A 14,691-nucleotide genomic window follows, 5' to 3' on the forward strand; every position below is an offset into this window, starting at 1 on the left:
CAAAGGTGATTGCATTGTGAATAAACACAATGGAGATAGGTCTATTATATATTTATATAGAATACTGATTAACATAAGTAAACAGCCTACTAACATTACAACTATACAAATGATTGAACGTAACCATGACATTACCATAGCCAAAAACTTCATACAATACTATAGAACTATAAACATACAATTATGACTATATGAATGTGAAAGTGTAGGCAAAGTATTGCCAGAGCAGCGATCTTTACAATCAACAAAGCCGATTTAGAATTCAACAGCCTTCTGACTGTATCCAACACATGTTGCAGCATTCTGACTGTGTGTTAGCTTGTAGCCGGCTGTATCTAACATATGAGGCAGCATTATGACTGTGTGTTAGCTTGTAGCCGGCTGTATCTAAGTGTTGCCCGTTATTCTGGTAGCACCACATCACCCTCATTCATTGGGAGGTAAGGACTGGTTTGAGTAGAGGTTCTCTCCACACACTACCACAGGGTTGAGCTGTTAGTTAATAATATTAGTTTTTAATAGTAGAAAAACACATGATCAGACGCATTGTATTAAAAGAGAACGTTGGCACCAGTTCACCCCCAGCTCTACATCGACCAATCACAGAGAGACATGGTCCTCAGCTAAACAGGCTTCAGACATATCTAATGTTACGGAATGTTCCCCAGCCAATCAGACAAAATGGGTCGGGACCTAATGTTACTTCCACAGATCAACACAAACAAAAATAGTCAATGAGAAACAAAAACAATCAAAACAGATTCACCTGAAACAAAACAAACAAAACAATCAAGTCCTAGGATAAATAAACGGACGCCCCTCCCCTCAATGGTTCATTAGTGCAGGGTTAAAACAACTTAACTACAACTACAACTAAGACTAGAACTACAGCACAATCCAGGGTGAGACATCATAACAACATAGAACCAGCATCAGGTTCACACCTGGTCAACAGCCACACCTATCCCCATGGCAACTCCTCAAGAGCCTCGAAACTCTCTCCCTCATCAACTGGCCACTGCGTGCACTAACACACGCGAGCGCACAAACACGCACACTTTTAGTGTTTTGGGGCTCAGTCCCTCTTGGTGTTCTTGTGTTTGGGGGGTCAGTCTGTCTTGGTGGTCTTGCGTTTCCAGGGGAACACCAGCTCCCCCACGAAGAGCTTCCTGAGCAGGGCGCCCCAGGAATCCGGCGGGTAGCAGCTGTAGGTGGGGGTCCGGTAGGTCTGGACCACCGAACCGAACCCCAGAGCGTTCATCTACAGAAGACCGCACACAGGGAGTGTGCGTGCGTGAGAGCGTGCGTTAGTGAGTGAGAGTGTGTGTTTGTGTGAGTGTGTACATGATGTGTGTGTGTGTGTGTGTGTGTGTGTGTGTGTGTGTGTGTGTGTGTGTGTGTGTGTGAGAATGTGTGTTACCTCCATAAGCAGATGTAAGGCTGTCCCAGGCTCATCAGACAGAACTCGAAACTTCACCCCCTCTGCAAACAAACAGAATTTACACTCACAAACACATATTACATACACACACAAAATGCGTACACACACACACACACACACACACACTCGTACACACACACACACTGAACAGCACTTACCAGCCAGGCGGTACGGTGTGAAGACGCGTAGGCCGAGGGCGAACACGGGGAAGGAGTTGATGAGGTCCACGCTGAGGTGCAGCACGCCCTGCAGGGCCACCACCATCAGACGCAGCTGGGGCACAAAACAAACGCACCTCCGTCACCATCACACGCTGTCTGCTCCGAAGAGCCCCGCACGGCCGGATGAACCACACACACACTGCGGTTACCATGGTGAAGACCAGGTAGTAGAGGGCTGTGGTGGGCAGCAGGAACAACAAGATGGTGAAGAGGAGGGTCCCGATGAAGAGCTGGAAGACAGACGCAGTGAGTCCACACACACACACAAACACACACCTGGTCAGGTGGATCCGTTACCTGGTCCTAGTAAATCCATGGAGGTGAGGTGGTTACCTGGTCAGATGGGTTAGTTACCTGGTCAGGTGGGTTAGTTACCTGGTCAGGTGAGGTAGTTACCTAGTCAGGTGAGGTAATTACCTGGTCCAGGTCGTAGCAGCACGAGTCGACTCTCTGCCGCAGAACGTTCCACTTCCTGCCTCTGAAGAGTCTCCAGAGAGAACAGAGACCGTAGAGCTTCATACAGTAGAGCCTGGAGAGAGAGAGAGAGAGAGAGAGAGAGAGAGAGAGAGAGAGAGAGAGAGAGAGAGAGAGAGAGAGAGAGAGAGAGAGAGAGAGAGAGAGATTATTATTACGGAATGGGAGAGAGAAGGAGGAGGAAGGGAGGAGGTGATGAGGTGGAGGAGGAGTGGAGGTGGTGTACCTGGCTCCGTAGACGTAGAAGCAGTAGATGTGGAAGGTGAGGAGGGCCAGCATGTCCGACAGCAGAGAGAGGGCGAAGGTCAGGCCTAGGGCCGCGGACAGACCTCCATACCACAGGATCACCTCCAGGAAGGGAGCCAGCAGCCGCAGGTAGCCTGGGCACACACTGCTGGTGAGGGGGACGAGTGCGCGCGCGTGTGTGTGCGTAACCGTGTGTGCGTAATTGTGTGTGTGTGTGTGTGTGTGTGTGTGTGTGTGTGTGTGTGTGTGTGTGTGTGTGTGTGTGTGTGTGTGTGTGTGTGTGTGTGTGTGTGTGTGTGTGTGTGTGTGTGTGTGTGTGTGTGTGTGTGTGTGTGTGTGTGTGTGTGTGTGTGTGTGTGTGTGTGTGTGTGTGTGTGTGTGTGTGTGTGTGTGTCCTCACTGATCCAGAGGTGGATGTGGTAGAGGAAGAAGCGCCCCAGCACCTGGTCCAGGGCTCGGTTCATCTTCAGTCCGGCCGGAGCTCCCATCAGCCACTGGAGCAGCTCCTCCAGCTCCTTGGAGACACGCTACACACACAGTTACAAAAACACAGTTACACACACACACACACACACACACACACACACACACACACACACACACACACACACACACACACACACACACACACACACACACACACACACACACACACACACACACACACACACACACACACACACACACACACACTTCCCTCCCACTGGGGGAGAGCTTACGTCTGCGGCGGGCATCAGGGCGCTGGCCAGGCGGGCCAGCCGCTGCTCCCGGTAGAGCCAGGAGATGAAGAGCAGCCCCAGGAAGACGTCCAGCAGCACGGACACCAGCACGTTGGCCTTCCTGAGGGGGCACAGCCGGTAGCTTAGCACAGCGCTAACAACACTGACAGCATGGCTGGGCCTGGGAGTGTGTGAGTGGGTGTGTGTGTTACCTCATGAAGTGTGTGTGGCTGGTGGCTCTGTCTAAGGAGGCCACGGTCTTCATGTGGGCGGTCCTGTGGCTCAGCTGAACGCAGGAGGACAGCTTACTGGACAGGAAGCGCAGAGGAGGGAGGTTCAGCAGCCTGAGGAAGAGGAGGAGCAGGAAGAGGAGGAGGAGGAGGATATTAAAGTTTTTATTTGCAAATATGTCGACTCGACCATGTGTCGACACGGAAACGGCTTTATGTATGTCTGTCTGAAAGTGTCACTTATATGCATGCATGTCCTGGGTGCTTGCACGTGTGCGTACATGTATGTGTGTGCGTGTGTGTGTGTGTGAGACTGTGTACCGTGTGCCAGTGACCCAGCCCCAGGCGCCCAGCACCCAGGCCAGCAGCAGGCAGAGCGGGGTGGAGGCCAGCTTCATCAGCTCCACCAGGATGCTGGCCTCGCGGCCCTCCGACTGCCAGTGGCTCATCTTCAGCGGCCCGTCATCGTACTTATCCTTCAGGAAGAGCGGCTCGCTGCGGCCCACCGTCCAGAACATCTGGAGCACACCCCGGGACACTTCGGTCACTTCGAGGCCACTTAGAGGGCACTTAAAGGACACTTAAAGGGCACTGAGGACACTTAGAGGGCACTTAGAGGACACTTAGAGGACACTTAGAGGACACTAAAAGGACACTTAGAGGGCCCTGAGGACACTTACGACACTTCACGGGCACTGAGGATACTTAGAGGGCACTTAGAAGACACTTAGAGGGCACTTAGGACACTTAGAGGGCACTTAGAGGGCACACCGGGACACTTAGGGGACATCACTTAGCTTAGAGGACACTTAGAGGACAGTATAGAGCCTCTTAAACCCAGGTGTGCTCACCTGTCTGAGTTCTGAGGTTTCCTCAGAGTCGGACGGGGCTGGGCTCTCCAGAGGGTGGAGCTGGGACACCATCACCTTCCTCTGGTCGTAGTGGACGAAGATGACTCTGTCCTTCTCCTCCACCTCCTCCTTCTCTGTACCATCACCCTCCGCCTGCTCCTCCTTCTTCTTCTTCTCCACCTTCATCTCCTCCTCCACCTCCTCCTCCTCCTCCTCCTCCTCTTTCTCTGTACCACCACCCTCCGCCAGATCCTCCTTCTTCTTCTTCTTCTTCTTCTTCTTCTCCTTCTTCTCCTTCTTCTTCTCCTCCTCCTCCTTCTCCACCTTCTTCTCCTTCTGTGTCTGTTCATCTCCTCCATCTGCTCCAAGTGAGGAACACAGCAGCACACATCTAACCAACAAAAACTTTCCTCCGAAAGCTACGGAATCACCAGAAACATGAGGAGGCGAGACTCTGGGACAAGCCTCACTAAAGGACAAATTATACTTCAAAATTGTTTAATCCCCCCCCCTCCCCCCACCATGGGGGCAGCTAGCCCCCAACCCCCCCCCCCCCCCCCCAACCCCCCCCCCCCCCCACCCCACCCCCCCCTCACCTAGGGCCAGCGGGAGCAGCTGGCAGCTGAAGCCGGTCTTGCCCACCTCCCGGCTGACCTGCAGCCAGCGGCCCTGGGGGAAGATGGTGCGGAGGTCCCTCAGGAAGGAGTCCAGACCCTCCTGCTTCTCACTGGGCATGCTCCACGAGCCCAGCACCTCCACCGGCACCTGGCTCTGGGCCTGGACCTGCACGCACGAGCACAGGCAGGCGCACACACACACACACACACACACACACACACACACTGAATATCTCTGCGGGACATTCACCCCTTTCACCCTAACTGACATAGCAGAGGTAATAACAGGTTCCAACTGACCTGAGGTTCTAAGAGGTTCTAACTGACATGTTGGAGGTTCCAAGAGGTCCTAACGTACCTTCTGGAGGTACTGTTTCACGGTGCTGGGGATGAAGGGGTAGTGGATGACGGCCAGCACCACGGCCGTGTCGCGGCCGGGCAGCCAGCGGCCCACCAGCAGCCCGCTGGCCGCGCGGTTGCAGCACTGCGGGAAGAAGACCTTCAGCACCATGACGACCACCGCGGGACGCCGCTGCTCAGACGATGATCCGCTGGGAACACAACCGGGAGAGAGTCCGTTATTCTCAACGCAGACAGCAGCAGTGACGCTGACCTCATTTCCACCGGTAGCGATCGAACAGTCTCCGCGCTGTCGCTATGGTAACATAGCCCGCGGTGGGGTCACAGCGACCAGTGAACCGAACGGGGGCTGAAACGGCGACCTTACGTTAAGAGTAACACACACACACTACGTGTGTACGATGATGAACTACTGACGCGTTCAACATCTGGATCCCTGACCGACGATGCATTCACATCATAAACCTTTAATCCTGACCCGGGACCCGGGTCATTAGATAGTTACCTGACTCGATGCCCGGGTTACGATGTGAGGCAGCTAGATCATGGGCGGAGACCAGCGACTAGACAAAAGTCATATATTTGTATTATAATATCGAATAATAATCTACGTTATAAAATATAACGAATTGAAAGAGAGGGGACGGAGGTCGCCATCTTGGTTGTTGATAGTCCGTTATAAAATCCCTCCGGTGGGAAGCAAAACAAACAAAACATGGTTCCGCCTGACAGGGCCTAATACTGTACAAATACAGACACTTATCTTGTCTATTAATCCACCGATAGATATATCCTGATGTATCGATAAACAAATGAATGTATTATATAGATGCAGATCAAAGCTAGATCAACTTACAGTCAAACGTCCGAATGTCCGTCCGCTCCTGGGGGTTTGGTGAGGAGGGCCTACGGGAGAGAGGGAGTCGGTTATTATGGAGTCAGAGTGAAGGCTCACTGAGAAGGGATGTACTTTTATTATTCATACTGATAAAATGGTGAACGAGAAAATACTGGCGAGTTAAACAACTACAATTAATGAAAGCGCTCAGAGTACAGAACTACAGTTCCCACTTCCCAGCGGTCGCTCAGTAGCGGCTATCCGGTCGCATGTGTCTCTAGTGTTGATCGTTACTTTATCATTCATTCATTAAGCTTCATTAAGGTTCAGCACGACCCACTACAGTCTCCATGGAGGACAGGGCGGCTTTACTGAGTATATTTCAAGCCTCGTTTTTTGCAATGACTCGTTTGCCTCCTCTTCACTGGGAGGTAAGGTCGGTGATCACACATCACACAACTCTTCTACGGTACTTTACATCGGATTGTTTTAAATCTATTTTCCATCTCACAGAGGCTTCGAGGAGAGCTAGAAAAAGACAAGTCCCCTGAACTGATAGCAGCGATTTTGAAAAAGGTAACAAAACTTCCTTCTACTGGCTAACTTTACTCAAGATAATATCATACAGTTAGTGATGGAATAGTAATGTTGTGATAACGTACAGTAACGTGAAGTCTTCCTCCTGAAGACCAGTCTGAGTCCTCTGGCTCAGAAACACCCGCCGTCCGCCAAGTACCGGAGATCTTTCCTCACGGAGCTCATCACGATGGTGGGTCTGAAGTTTGGTTCGTTCTGAACATTAGGATCCAGAGCTCACACGTTGTAACGGAGATAACCGCACCTCTGTATCTCAGTTTACAGAGACACACTATCTGATGGCAGTTGGTTATCTAAAATACCGTGTGTGTGTGTGTGTGTGTGTGTGTGTGTGTGTGTGTGTGTGTGTGTGTGTGTGTGTGTGTGTGTGTGTGTGTGTGTGTGTGTGTGTGTGTGTGTTTGTACAGCTGGAACAAATGTGTCTGGAACCGCTAGATGAGCTGTATGAGGGTCTGGCCGGGGTCCTCAGCGATCAGAAGAGTGAAGACTGCTACAAGACCTACCTACTGGTATGAATACTAGTACCACTACTATCAACATACTACTGCATAACTAAAAGACCTAACTACTGGTAGGAGTACTGCAGTACTATCATAATACTAATACAAGACCTACCTACTGGTATGAATACTAGTACCACTACTATCAACATACTACTACATAACTAAAATACCTACCTACTGGTAGGACTACTGCAGTACTATCATAATACTAATACAAGACCTACCTACTGGTATGAATACTAGTACCACTACAACCATAATACTACTACATAACTAAAATACCTACCTACTGGTAGGACTACTGCAGTACTATCATAATACTAATACAAGACCTACCTACTGGTATGAGTACTAGTACAGTACTAATACTACTACAATACCTACCTCATGGTAGGACTACTGCAGTACGATCATAATACTACTATAAGACCTACCTACTGGTATGAATACTAATACTACAGTACTATCATAATACTACTACAAGACCTACCTACTGGTATGAAAACAACAGTACTATCATAATACTACAAGTACTACCCTCTGGCAGGACTACTGCAGTACTATCATAATACTACCAGTACTACCCACTGGTAGGACTACTGCAGTACTATCATAATACTACTAACAGTACCCCCCTCTGGTAGGACTGCAGTACTATCATAATACTACCAGTACCCCCCTCTGGTAGGACTGCAGTACTATCATAATACTACCAGTACTACCCTCTGGTAGGACTGCAGTGCCACCACGGGGACCAGGGTGTGAGGATGCGTTGTGTTGCAGCCTGGCGGGGGGGCGGTGACTCTGACGGAGAGCGTGGCGCTGGTCTCCCAGGGAACCACGGGCCTGGTCACCTGGGAGGCCGGGCTGCACCTGGCCGAGTGGGCCGGGGAGCACCTGGAGGCCTTCAGCGGCAGGTACGCTCACACACCTTTACACCAGTACACTCACACACCTTTACACAGGTACGCTCACACACCGTTATACAGGTACCAGACCTTCATACAGGTACCATGTAACACACCGTTCTACAGGTACCATGTGACACACCGGTTAATCAGGTACCAGGTATGCTGAGACACCTTTATACAGGCACCCTGGGACAACCCGGTTACACACAGGTACCACACTAGCATCTGTTCTAGAGGCTCCACACATGGCTCTCTTTAGGGTGGTGCTGGAGCTGGGCTGACGGTGTCTCTCTTTAGGGTGGTGCTGGAGCTGGGCTGACGGTGTGTCTCTCTTTAGGGTGGTGCTGGAGCTGGGCTGACGGTGTGTCTCTTTAGGGTGGTGCTGGAGCTGGGCTGACGGTGTGTCTCTTTAGGGTGGTGCTGGAGATGGGCTGACGGTGTGTCTCTTTAGGGTGGTGCTGGAGATGGGCTGACGGTGTGTCTCTTTAGGGTGGTGCTGGAGCTGGGCTGACGGTGTGTCTCTTTAGGGTGGTGCTGGGCTGACGGTGTGTCTCTTTAGGGTGGTGCTGGAGCTGGGCTGACGGTGTGTCTCTCTTTAGGGTGGTGCTGGAGCTGGGCTGACGGTGTGTCTCTCTCTAGGGTGGTGCTGGAGCTGGGCTGACGGTGTGTCTCTTTAGGGTGGTGCTGGGCTGACGGTGTGTCTCTCTCTAGGGTGGTGCTGGAGCTGGGCTGCGGGGTGGGGCTGACGGGGCTGGTGGTGTGCCGCGGCTGCAGCCCCTCCCGCTACGTGTTCAGTGACTTCCACCCCAGCGTCCTGCGGAGACTCCGGGCCAACCTGGAGCTCAACGGCCTGGGGGAGGGGCCTGCTGGTGGCGCCGACGGTGGAGGCGTGGTCAGGGTGGAGGAGCTGGACTGGGAGTCGGTCAGCGAGGAGCGACTCCGAGAGATCGGAGCCGACACCGTCATCGCTTCAGGTACGTTCTACTCCTGAATCCGGTCCTCAGTCGTCATGGTGACTGAACAAAGCCCACAGGACTGTTGGAGGTCACAATTTCTTTGGTGAAAGGACATTTTTACTTACATTGTTCCCGTCCTGTGACATCACGTCTACACCAAGTACCTGATCCATGGTGTCTCTCCTACTGCTCTCCCCGTGTTGTTTCAGACGTGGTCTTCTCCACTGTGCTGTGTGTTTCAGCTCTGGTCTTCTCCACTGTGCTGTGTGTTTCAGACGTGGTCTTCTCCACTGTGCTGTGTGTTTCAGCTCTGGTCTTCTCCACTGTGCTGTGTGTTTCAGCTCTGGTCTTCTCCACTGTGCTGTGTTGTTTCAGACGTGGTCTTCTCCACTGTGCCGTGTTGTTTCAGACGTGGTCTACGACCCGGACCTCCTCCCCGGTCTGGTGAGGCTGCTCTCCCTGGTCCTCAGCTGTTCCTCCCCTGAAGCTCCTCAGGTCTTCATCTGCTCACCGATCCGAAACCCAGACACATACAACAGCTTCAAGAGGCAGCTGGGTAACGCCTTCCACCCGTCCTTATTGGTCCACAGCCCTCCTGCTGCTGAATGTGTTTTTCGTAGGCGGAATCCGGGAAAGTCATGAATATTAATTAGGGGATAGCCGCAAATGATCCAATCACGTTGGTTTAAATCCCAGATCCAATCCAAAAAGGCTGAAATCCGTCAGGTGACCGCAGGGAAGATAACTTAACTTGTCATGTATATTAAATTAACGTTAGTCAAACGCATTTCTCTGATAGGGTTACGGTTAGGGTAAGGGTTAGGAGTCTGTGTGCGAGTTTGACTGACAGGCTGCCTGTTCAATCCTAGCACTTGAGGCGGGACGTTGTCCGGATTGCGCCAACGAAAACACAGTCACCTCCTTCTGGCCCTAAGCAGCCATGTTGTTTGTTTGTTTGTTGGTTCAGAGGCGGCGGGGGTCGGTTATGATGTCATCCGTGGAGCGGGAAGGCAGGTGTTGTCCTACCACAGAGCGTCCGCCATCGAGATGATGCAGCTGACGTTACACACATAATAAAGCTTTATTTACTCACAACACACGTGTCAAAGCTCATTTCCATGTGCCGGTATAAAAATATTATCTACAAGTGTACAAATAACTGACCCTTGACTAAACATAATTATATCCATAGCATCATGCTAAGGCAGCAGCATGTTATTAGCATGCTAACGTAGCATCATGTTGAACTCGTGCTAACAGAACCGTTTGGACCGTCATATCTCCACCTTTTTGCAGAGTCCTTTCTTAGCTAGCATTGCTACGCTAACCTAACAGCATCTCTGGTGTCGATCCAATTGTCTTTAATTCCCATCACGGTGGTAGTCATGGTGACGGTGTCGTCATGGTGATGAGCGGCAGGACGGTCTGGGTCCAGTTGTCATCCCATCGCTTCCCCCTGTTGGTCTGGAGGCTCCTCCTGAAGTCCTCCAGTCGGCCCCCGGCCCGCGGGAACCCTGACAGCAGGGCCTGGAGCCCCGCGCAGATCAGACTCATATTAGCATGTAGCACCGTTAGCCTGACTGCATGCAGACGGTCACACAGCTAGCATGTAGCAACAGAAGTGTGTCTGTGCAGAAGGTTTGACTTGTAGCATCGTGAAGCAACATTAGCATGGTCTGACCTGTAGCTGAGACGCTAGCTCCTGGGAGTCCCTGAAGACCAGACCGTTCTCCTCGTGTTTCACCAGCTCTGACAAACTACACACACAGTCACACTGTTAGTATTCCCACAGTCACCATCGGTTAAACCAGTTTATCCAGTATAAAACCTGTGTTTACCCATTTAACCACTATATAACTAGTGTTTGCCAGTAAATAACTAGTGTAAACAGTATATGACCAGTATAACCAGTATATGACCAGCGTTACCAGTTGTAGTGGATGGCGCAGACTGGCAGGCAGCAGCCGAACATGTCCACCACCTTCATGGGGAGGTCCAGGCCGCTGGAGGAGCGATGGAGACACACGCCCAGGTCTGCAGAACCTGGAGGCACCAGAGAACCTTTAACATAGACCTGGAGGACATAGAACGCCTACCACATAGAAGCTCACTACAGAACCACCGGGAACGTAGAGCAGAACCTCACTATGGAACCTGAGGACACCCGCCTCTATAGCGTTACCTAGCAACGTGGGGCGGTCCTCAGCCTCTACAGCGTTACCTAGCAACGCGGGGTAGACCTCAGCCTCTAGCGTTACCGAGCAACGTGGGGTAGTCCTCAGCCTCTATAGCGTTACCTAGCAACGTGGGGCGGTCCTCAGCCTCTACAGCGTTACCTAGCAACGCGGGGTAGACCTCAGCCTCTAGCGTTACCTAGCAACGCGGGGTAGTCCTCAGCCTCTATAGTGTTACCTAGCAACGTGGGCTAGCCCTCAGCCTCTACAGCGTTACCTAGCAACGTGGGGTAGTCCTCAGCCTCTATAGTGTTACCTAGCAACGTGGGGTAGTCCTCAGCCTCCAGCCACGGTGTGCAGATCTGCACGTGTTCCAGATGGAGGCAGTCGATCAACTTCCTGTAATACTCCTTCTGAGGTCCTTTACCTGCACACACACACACGTTTTAGGGCAGTAGCCATGTGAGTCAGGATTCCACATGACCACTATGATTGACCGGCACATGATGGAGCTGGGATGACCTCACCTGTGATGACACACACCAGGGCTGGCAGGCCACGCCCCTCTCTGACGCAACGCTCGTACTCTGGAGACAGTAAACAACCGGTCACACACACACACACTGTGTGTGTGTGTGTGTGTGTGTGTGTGTGTGTGTGTGTGTGTGTGTGTGTGTGTGTGTGTGTGTGTGTGTGTGTGTGTGTGTGTGTGTGTGTGTGTGTGTGTGTGTGTGTGTGTGTGTGTGTGTGTGTGTGTGTGTGTGTGTGTGTGTGTGTGTGTGTGTGTGTGTGTGTGTACCTTCCAGAGCTTTCAGAAGAACCGAGAAGTCCTCATCCTCTGTGGAGAGAGGAGGTAGAGGTTAGACAGACAGACAGGGAGATAGAGCCACAGACAGACAGACAGACAGACAGACAGCGGTCTGTGCTCTGCTGGTGCTCTGCTGACCGGTCCAGCTGGTGCTGCTGATGAGCAGGGCGGGTCTGTGGGGCCTCCAGGTCACGCTCTGGTCCACCGGGTCCCTGAGGGTGAAGGCCGTCCGCTCCCCGGCCCCGCCTGCTTCCTCGTCCCTGGAACCAATAGGAACCCACCTCACAGTCTGACCGACCAATAGGAACCCACCTCTCAGTCTGACCGACCAATAGGAACCCACCTCAGTCTGACCGACCAATAGGAACCCACCTCAGTCTGACCGACCCCCCCAGCGATTCTATACATTGACTAGGTCTGGCTCTCACCTGTGCCGTGTTCCGATATCCATACTTCCATGAGTACACTTAAACGAAGTACACTAGTATCCGCACTCACTAAGTGCGCTAATCTTCCGATGTCAGTGTTGTTCCAAATCGAATACTCCGTGGTGCACTAACCGGAAATTACGATCACGAAGGCCGCCGCGGCTCCTCCCCCGCAATAAACATCCCGCTTTGAACATTGAACTCTCGCCCGATCTGAATCGGAACGCCCTACGTACTCAAACTTAGGCTAGTAAGTACGGATAGTATGGATATTGGAACACGGCAATGGTCCTGGAGGGGAGGGTCTGGCTCTCACCTGGTCCTGAAGGGGGGGAGGGTCTGGGCCAGGCGGAGGAACAGCTGGTGCCGGAGCTCCAGAGGCGTCTCCTTGAAGATGGCGGGCGGGCGGTCGTACAGCGTGGTGGCCCTGGGGGGGGGGGGGGTCAGGGGTCAGCTACCTGTCCTGTTGCTCGTTGACGTTGTACATTACTGTCCGTGTGAGCACTGCCAACAGGCGGCGTGGGGTGACCTTTGACCCTACCTGATGCCCCAGTTCTCCCGCAGGTCCTCCTTCATGGCCTCGCTGACACACAGGTGGTGGGCGGCCAGCGGCCCGACCGCACGCTCGTACCTGAGGGGCACATCACCATGACAACGCACGCATCCAATCAGAAACACACCGGGCCGTGGTGTCGTCAGGACAATGGTAGGACTATGGAAGTACTACGGTAGTATCATGGTAGTACCCTGGTAGTACTACGGTAGTACTATGGTAGTACTACGGCGGGACTACGGTAGTACTACGGCGGGAATACGGTAGTACTACGGTAGGACTATGGTAGCATTGGAGTCATGGAGCGTACCACTGTGCCAGCCGGACCAGGGGGTGTGTGTGTGGGTGTGCGAGGGCCAGGATGGTGAAGCCGTAGTTGTGCCAGTCGACCACCAGCCGGGAGCCCCTCAGGAGACACAGCAGCCAGCACACCGCCATGCTGGGGAGGCCTGGGGGGTTCTGGAGGAGATATGAGAGGAGATATAAGAGCTGCAGTAGGATTTGAGAGGAGATATGAGACCTGCAGTAGGATGTGAGAGGAGATACGAGACCTGCCGTAGGATGTGAGAGGAGATATGAGAGGAGGTATGAGAGCTGCAGTAGGATGTGAGAGGAGATATGAGAGGAGGTGAGACCTGTATTAGGATGTGAGAGGAGATATGAGAGATGAGACCTGCAGTAGGATGTGAGAGGAGATGAGACCTGCAGTAGGATGTGAGAGGAGATATGAGAGGAGATGAGACCTGCAGTAGGATGCGAGGAGATATGAGACCTGCAGTAGGATGTGCGAGGAGATATGAGACCTGCAGTAGGATGTGGGGAGATATGAGAGGAGATATGAGACCTGCAGTAGGATGTGCGAGGGCCTTCTGGTCTCCATCAAGGTGACCAGGATCTGGACGCTCTGGGCGATGACCTTGGTGACGTAGGAGACGACGCGGGGCCCCACTGAGACGAACACATCCAAAATGACGTTTAGCTTATAACGACATCCTTCAGTCCTGTAATCAGTGCCCAGAGACGTCCCCATCACCTACCCTGAACGCCTTTCACGTCGGCCATCGCTGTTATGGTGATTCTTTCCTCGTTCAGAACCTCATTGTGTGGTTTAGTGCCTTGAATGGAAAAACATTTGACATTAAAATTTGGTGCATTCAGAAGACGCTTTACCCTAAGAGCGGTTCATGCCCACATTCACACAGCGACGGCGGTGTCAACCATTCGAGGCGACAGCTCGTCGGGAGCATTCAGGTTGAGGTGTCTTGCTCAAGGACACCTCGACACTCAGCTAGTAGGAGCCGGGGATCTAACTCGCAACCTTCCGTTTTCAAGGCAACCCGCTCTGCCCCCTGAGCTAAGCTGACCCTTGCAGTTGTCACTGACCCAGAAAGCCGACAAGGTCCACCTGGTACCCGTGCCGGCTGAGAGACAGCGCGTGGTACTGCATCCGAGGACTGCGTCCGATGTCCCCGACCACCACCACGCACACCCGGCGCTCCGCCGGACCGGCGCCCCTCCACCGCAGATACCCGCAGAACACCAACCCACACACGGCCAGGGCGCTCAGGGGGACGAGGTGGCATGTTGAAGAACCAGAAGTTAAGTAAAACACTGATAAAGACGCAGCAATTAGAGAGGAAACTACGACTAGTGACGTGGAGAGAACCGGTGCCGCCATTGTTGTTGATCCATGTGACGTGTCTGAGTGAAGTGGGCGGTCCTCAATTAAAGGGACAGTACGGGTTTAAAGAGCCTGGGAAAAAC

The 14,691-nt window shown here is 52.6% G+C and overlaps 3 protein-coding genes across 8 annotated transcripts; 1 reads left to right on the forward strand and 2 right to left on the reverse strand.

The window, feature by feature from the left end:
• Positions 1 to 487: 487 nt before the first annotated feature.
• On the reverse strand, positions 488 to 6,794 carry pigq (phosphatidylinositol glycan anchor biosynthesis, class Q). 4 transcript variants are annotated; one of them, XM_060071123.1, is made up of 16 exons: positions 6,660 to 6,794; positions 6,016 to 6,065; positions 5,665 to 5,722; positions 5,158 to 5,350; positions 4,779 to 4,965; positions 4,183 to 4,544; positions 3,653 to 3,849; positions 3,314 to 3,445; positions 3,102 to 3,222; positions 2,783 to 2,909; positions 2,363 to 2,516; positions 2,080 to 2,191; positions 1,812 to 1,892; positions 1,600 to 1,714; positions 1,421 to 1,482; positions 488 to 1,261 (listed from the first exon to the last, which is right to left on the reverse strand). In XM_060071123.1, the coding sequence occupies exons 4-16, from the start codon at positions 5,308 to 5,310 to the stop codon at positions 1,109 to 1,111; spliced, it is 1,956 nt and encodes a 651-aa protein (XP_059927106.1). In that variant the 5' UTR covers positions 5,311 to 5,350; positions 5,665 to 5,722; positions 6,016 to 6,065; positions 6,660 to 6,794; the 3' UTR covers positions 488 to 1,108. The 4 variants fall into 4 exon arrangements, with proteins under 4 accessions (XP_059927106.1, XP_059927097.1, XP_059927115.1 ...); XM_060071114.1 differs by lacking the exon at positions 5,665 to 5,722; XM_060071132.1 differs by lacking the exon at positions 5,665 to 5,722 and having other exon boundaries at positions 6,016 to 6,068; positions 6,660 to 6,745.
• On the forward strand, positions 5,994 to 10,059 carry eef2kmt (eukaryotic elongation factor 2 lysine methyltransferase). The gene is made up of 8 exons (XM_060071498.1): positions 5,994 to 6,428; positions 6,511 to 6,573; positions 6,686 to 6,766; positions 7,002 to 7,103; positions 7,881 to 8,014; positions 8,720 to 8,982; positions 9,374 to 9,520; positions 9,932 to 10,059. The coding sequence occupies exons 1-8, from the start codon at positions 6,348 to 6,350 to the stop codon at positions 10,036 to 10,038; spliced, it is 978 nt and encodes a 325-aa protein (XP_059927481.1). The 5' UTR covers positions 5,994 to 6,347; the 3' UTR covers positions 10,039 to 10,059.
• Positions 10,022 to 14,649, reverse strand: alg1 (ALG1 chitobiosyldiphosphodolichol beta-mannosyltransferase). 3 transcript variants are annotated; one of them, XM_060071307.1, is made up of 13 exons: positions 14,311 to 14,649; positions 13,965 to 14,042; positions 13,772 to 13,875; positions 13,238 to 13,386; positions 12,916 to 13,005; positions 12,691 to 12,801; positions 12,085 to 12,206; positions 11,938 to 11,976; positions 11,666 to 11,725; positions 11,455 to 11,565; positions 10,893 to 11,007; positions 10,646 to 10,721; positions 10,022 to 10,491 (listed from the first exon to the last, which is right to left on the reverse strand). In XM_060071307.1, exons 1-13 carry the CDS (start codon positions 14,603 to 14,605, stop codon positions 10,348 to 10,350), a joined length of 1,494 nt encoding a protein of 497 aa, XP_059927290.1. In that variant the 5' UTR covers positions 14,606 to 14,649; the 3' UTR covers positions 10,022 to 10,347. The 3 variants fall into 3 exon arrangements, with proteins under 3 accessions (XP_059927290.1, XP_059927298.1, XP_059927306.1); XM_060071315.1 differs by lacking the exons at positions 13,772 to 13,875; positions 13,965 to 14,042; positions 14,311 to 14,649 and adding an exon at positions 13,700 to 13,714; XM_060071323.1 differs by lacking the exons at positions 13,772 to 13,875; positions 13,965 to 14,042; positions 14,311 to 14,649 and adding an exon at positions 13,448 to 13,460.
• Positions 14,650 to 14,691: the final 42 nt, after the last annotated feature.

Source organism: Gadus macrocephalus, chromosome 2, assembly GCF_031168955.1.
Source record: "Gadus macrocephalus chromosome 2, ASM3116895v1".
NCBI classification, from domain to species: Eukaryota; Metazoa; Chordata; class Actinopteri; order Gadiformes; family Gadidae; genus Gadus; species Gadus macrocephalus.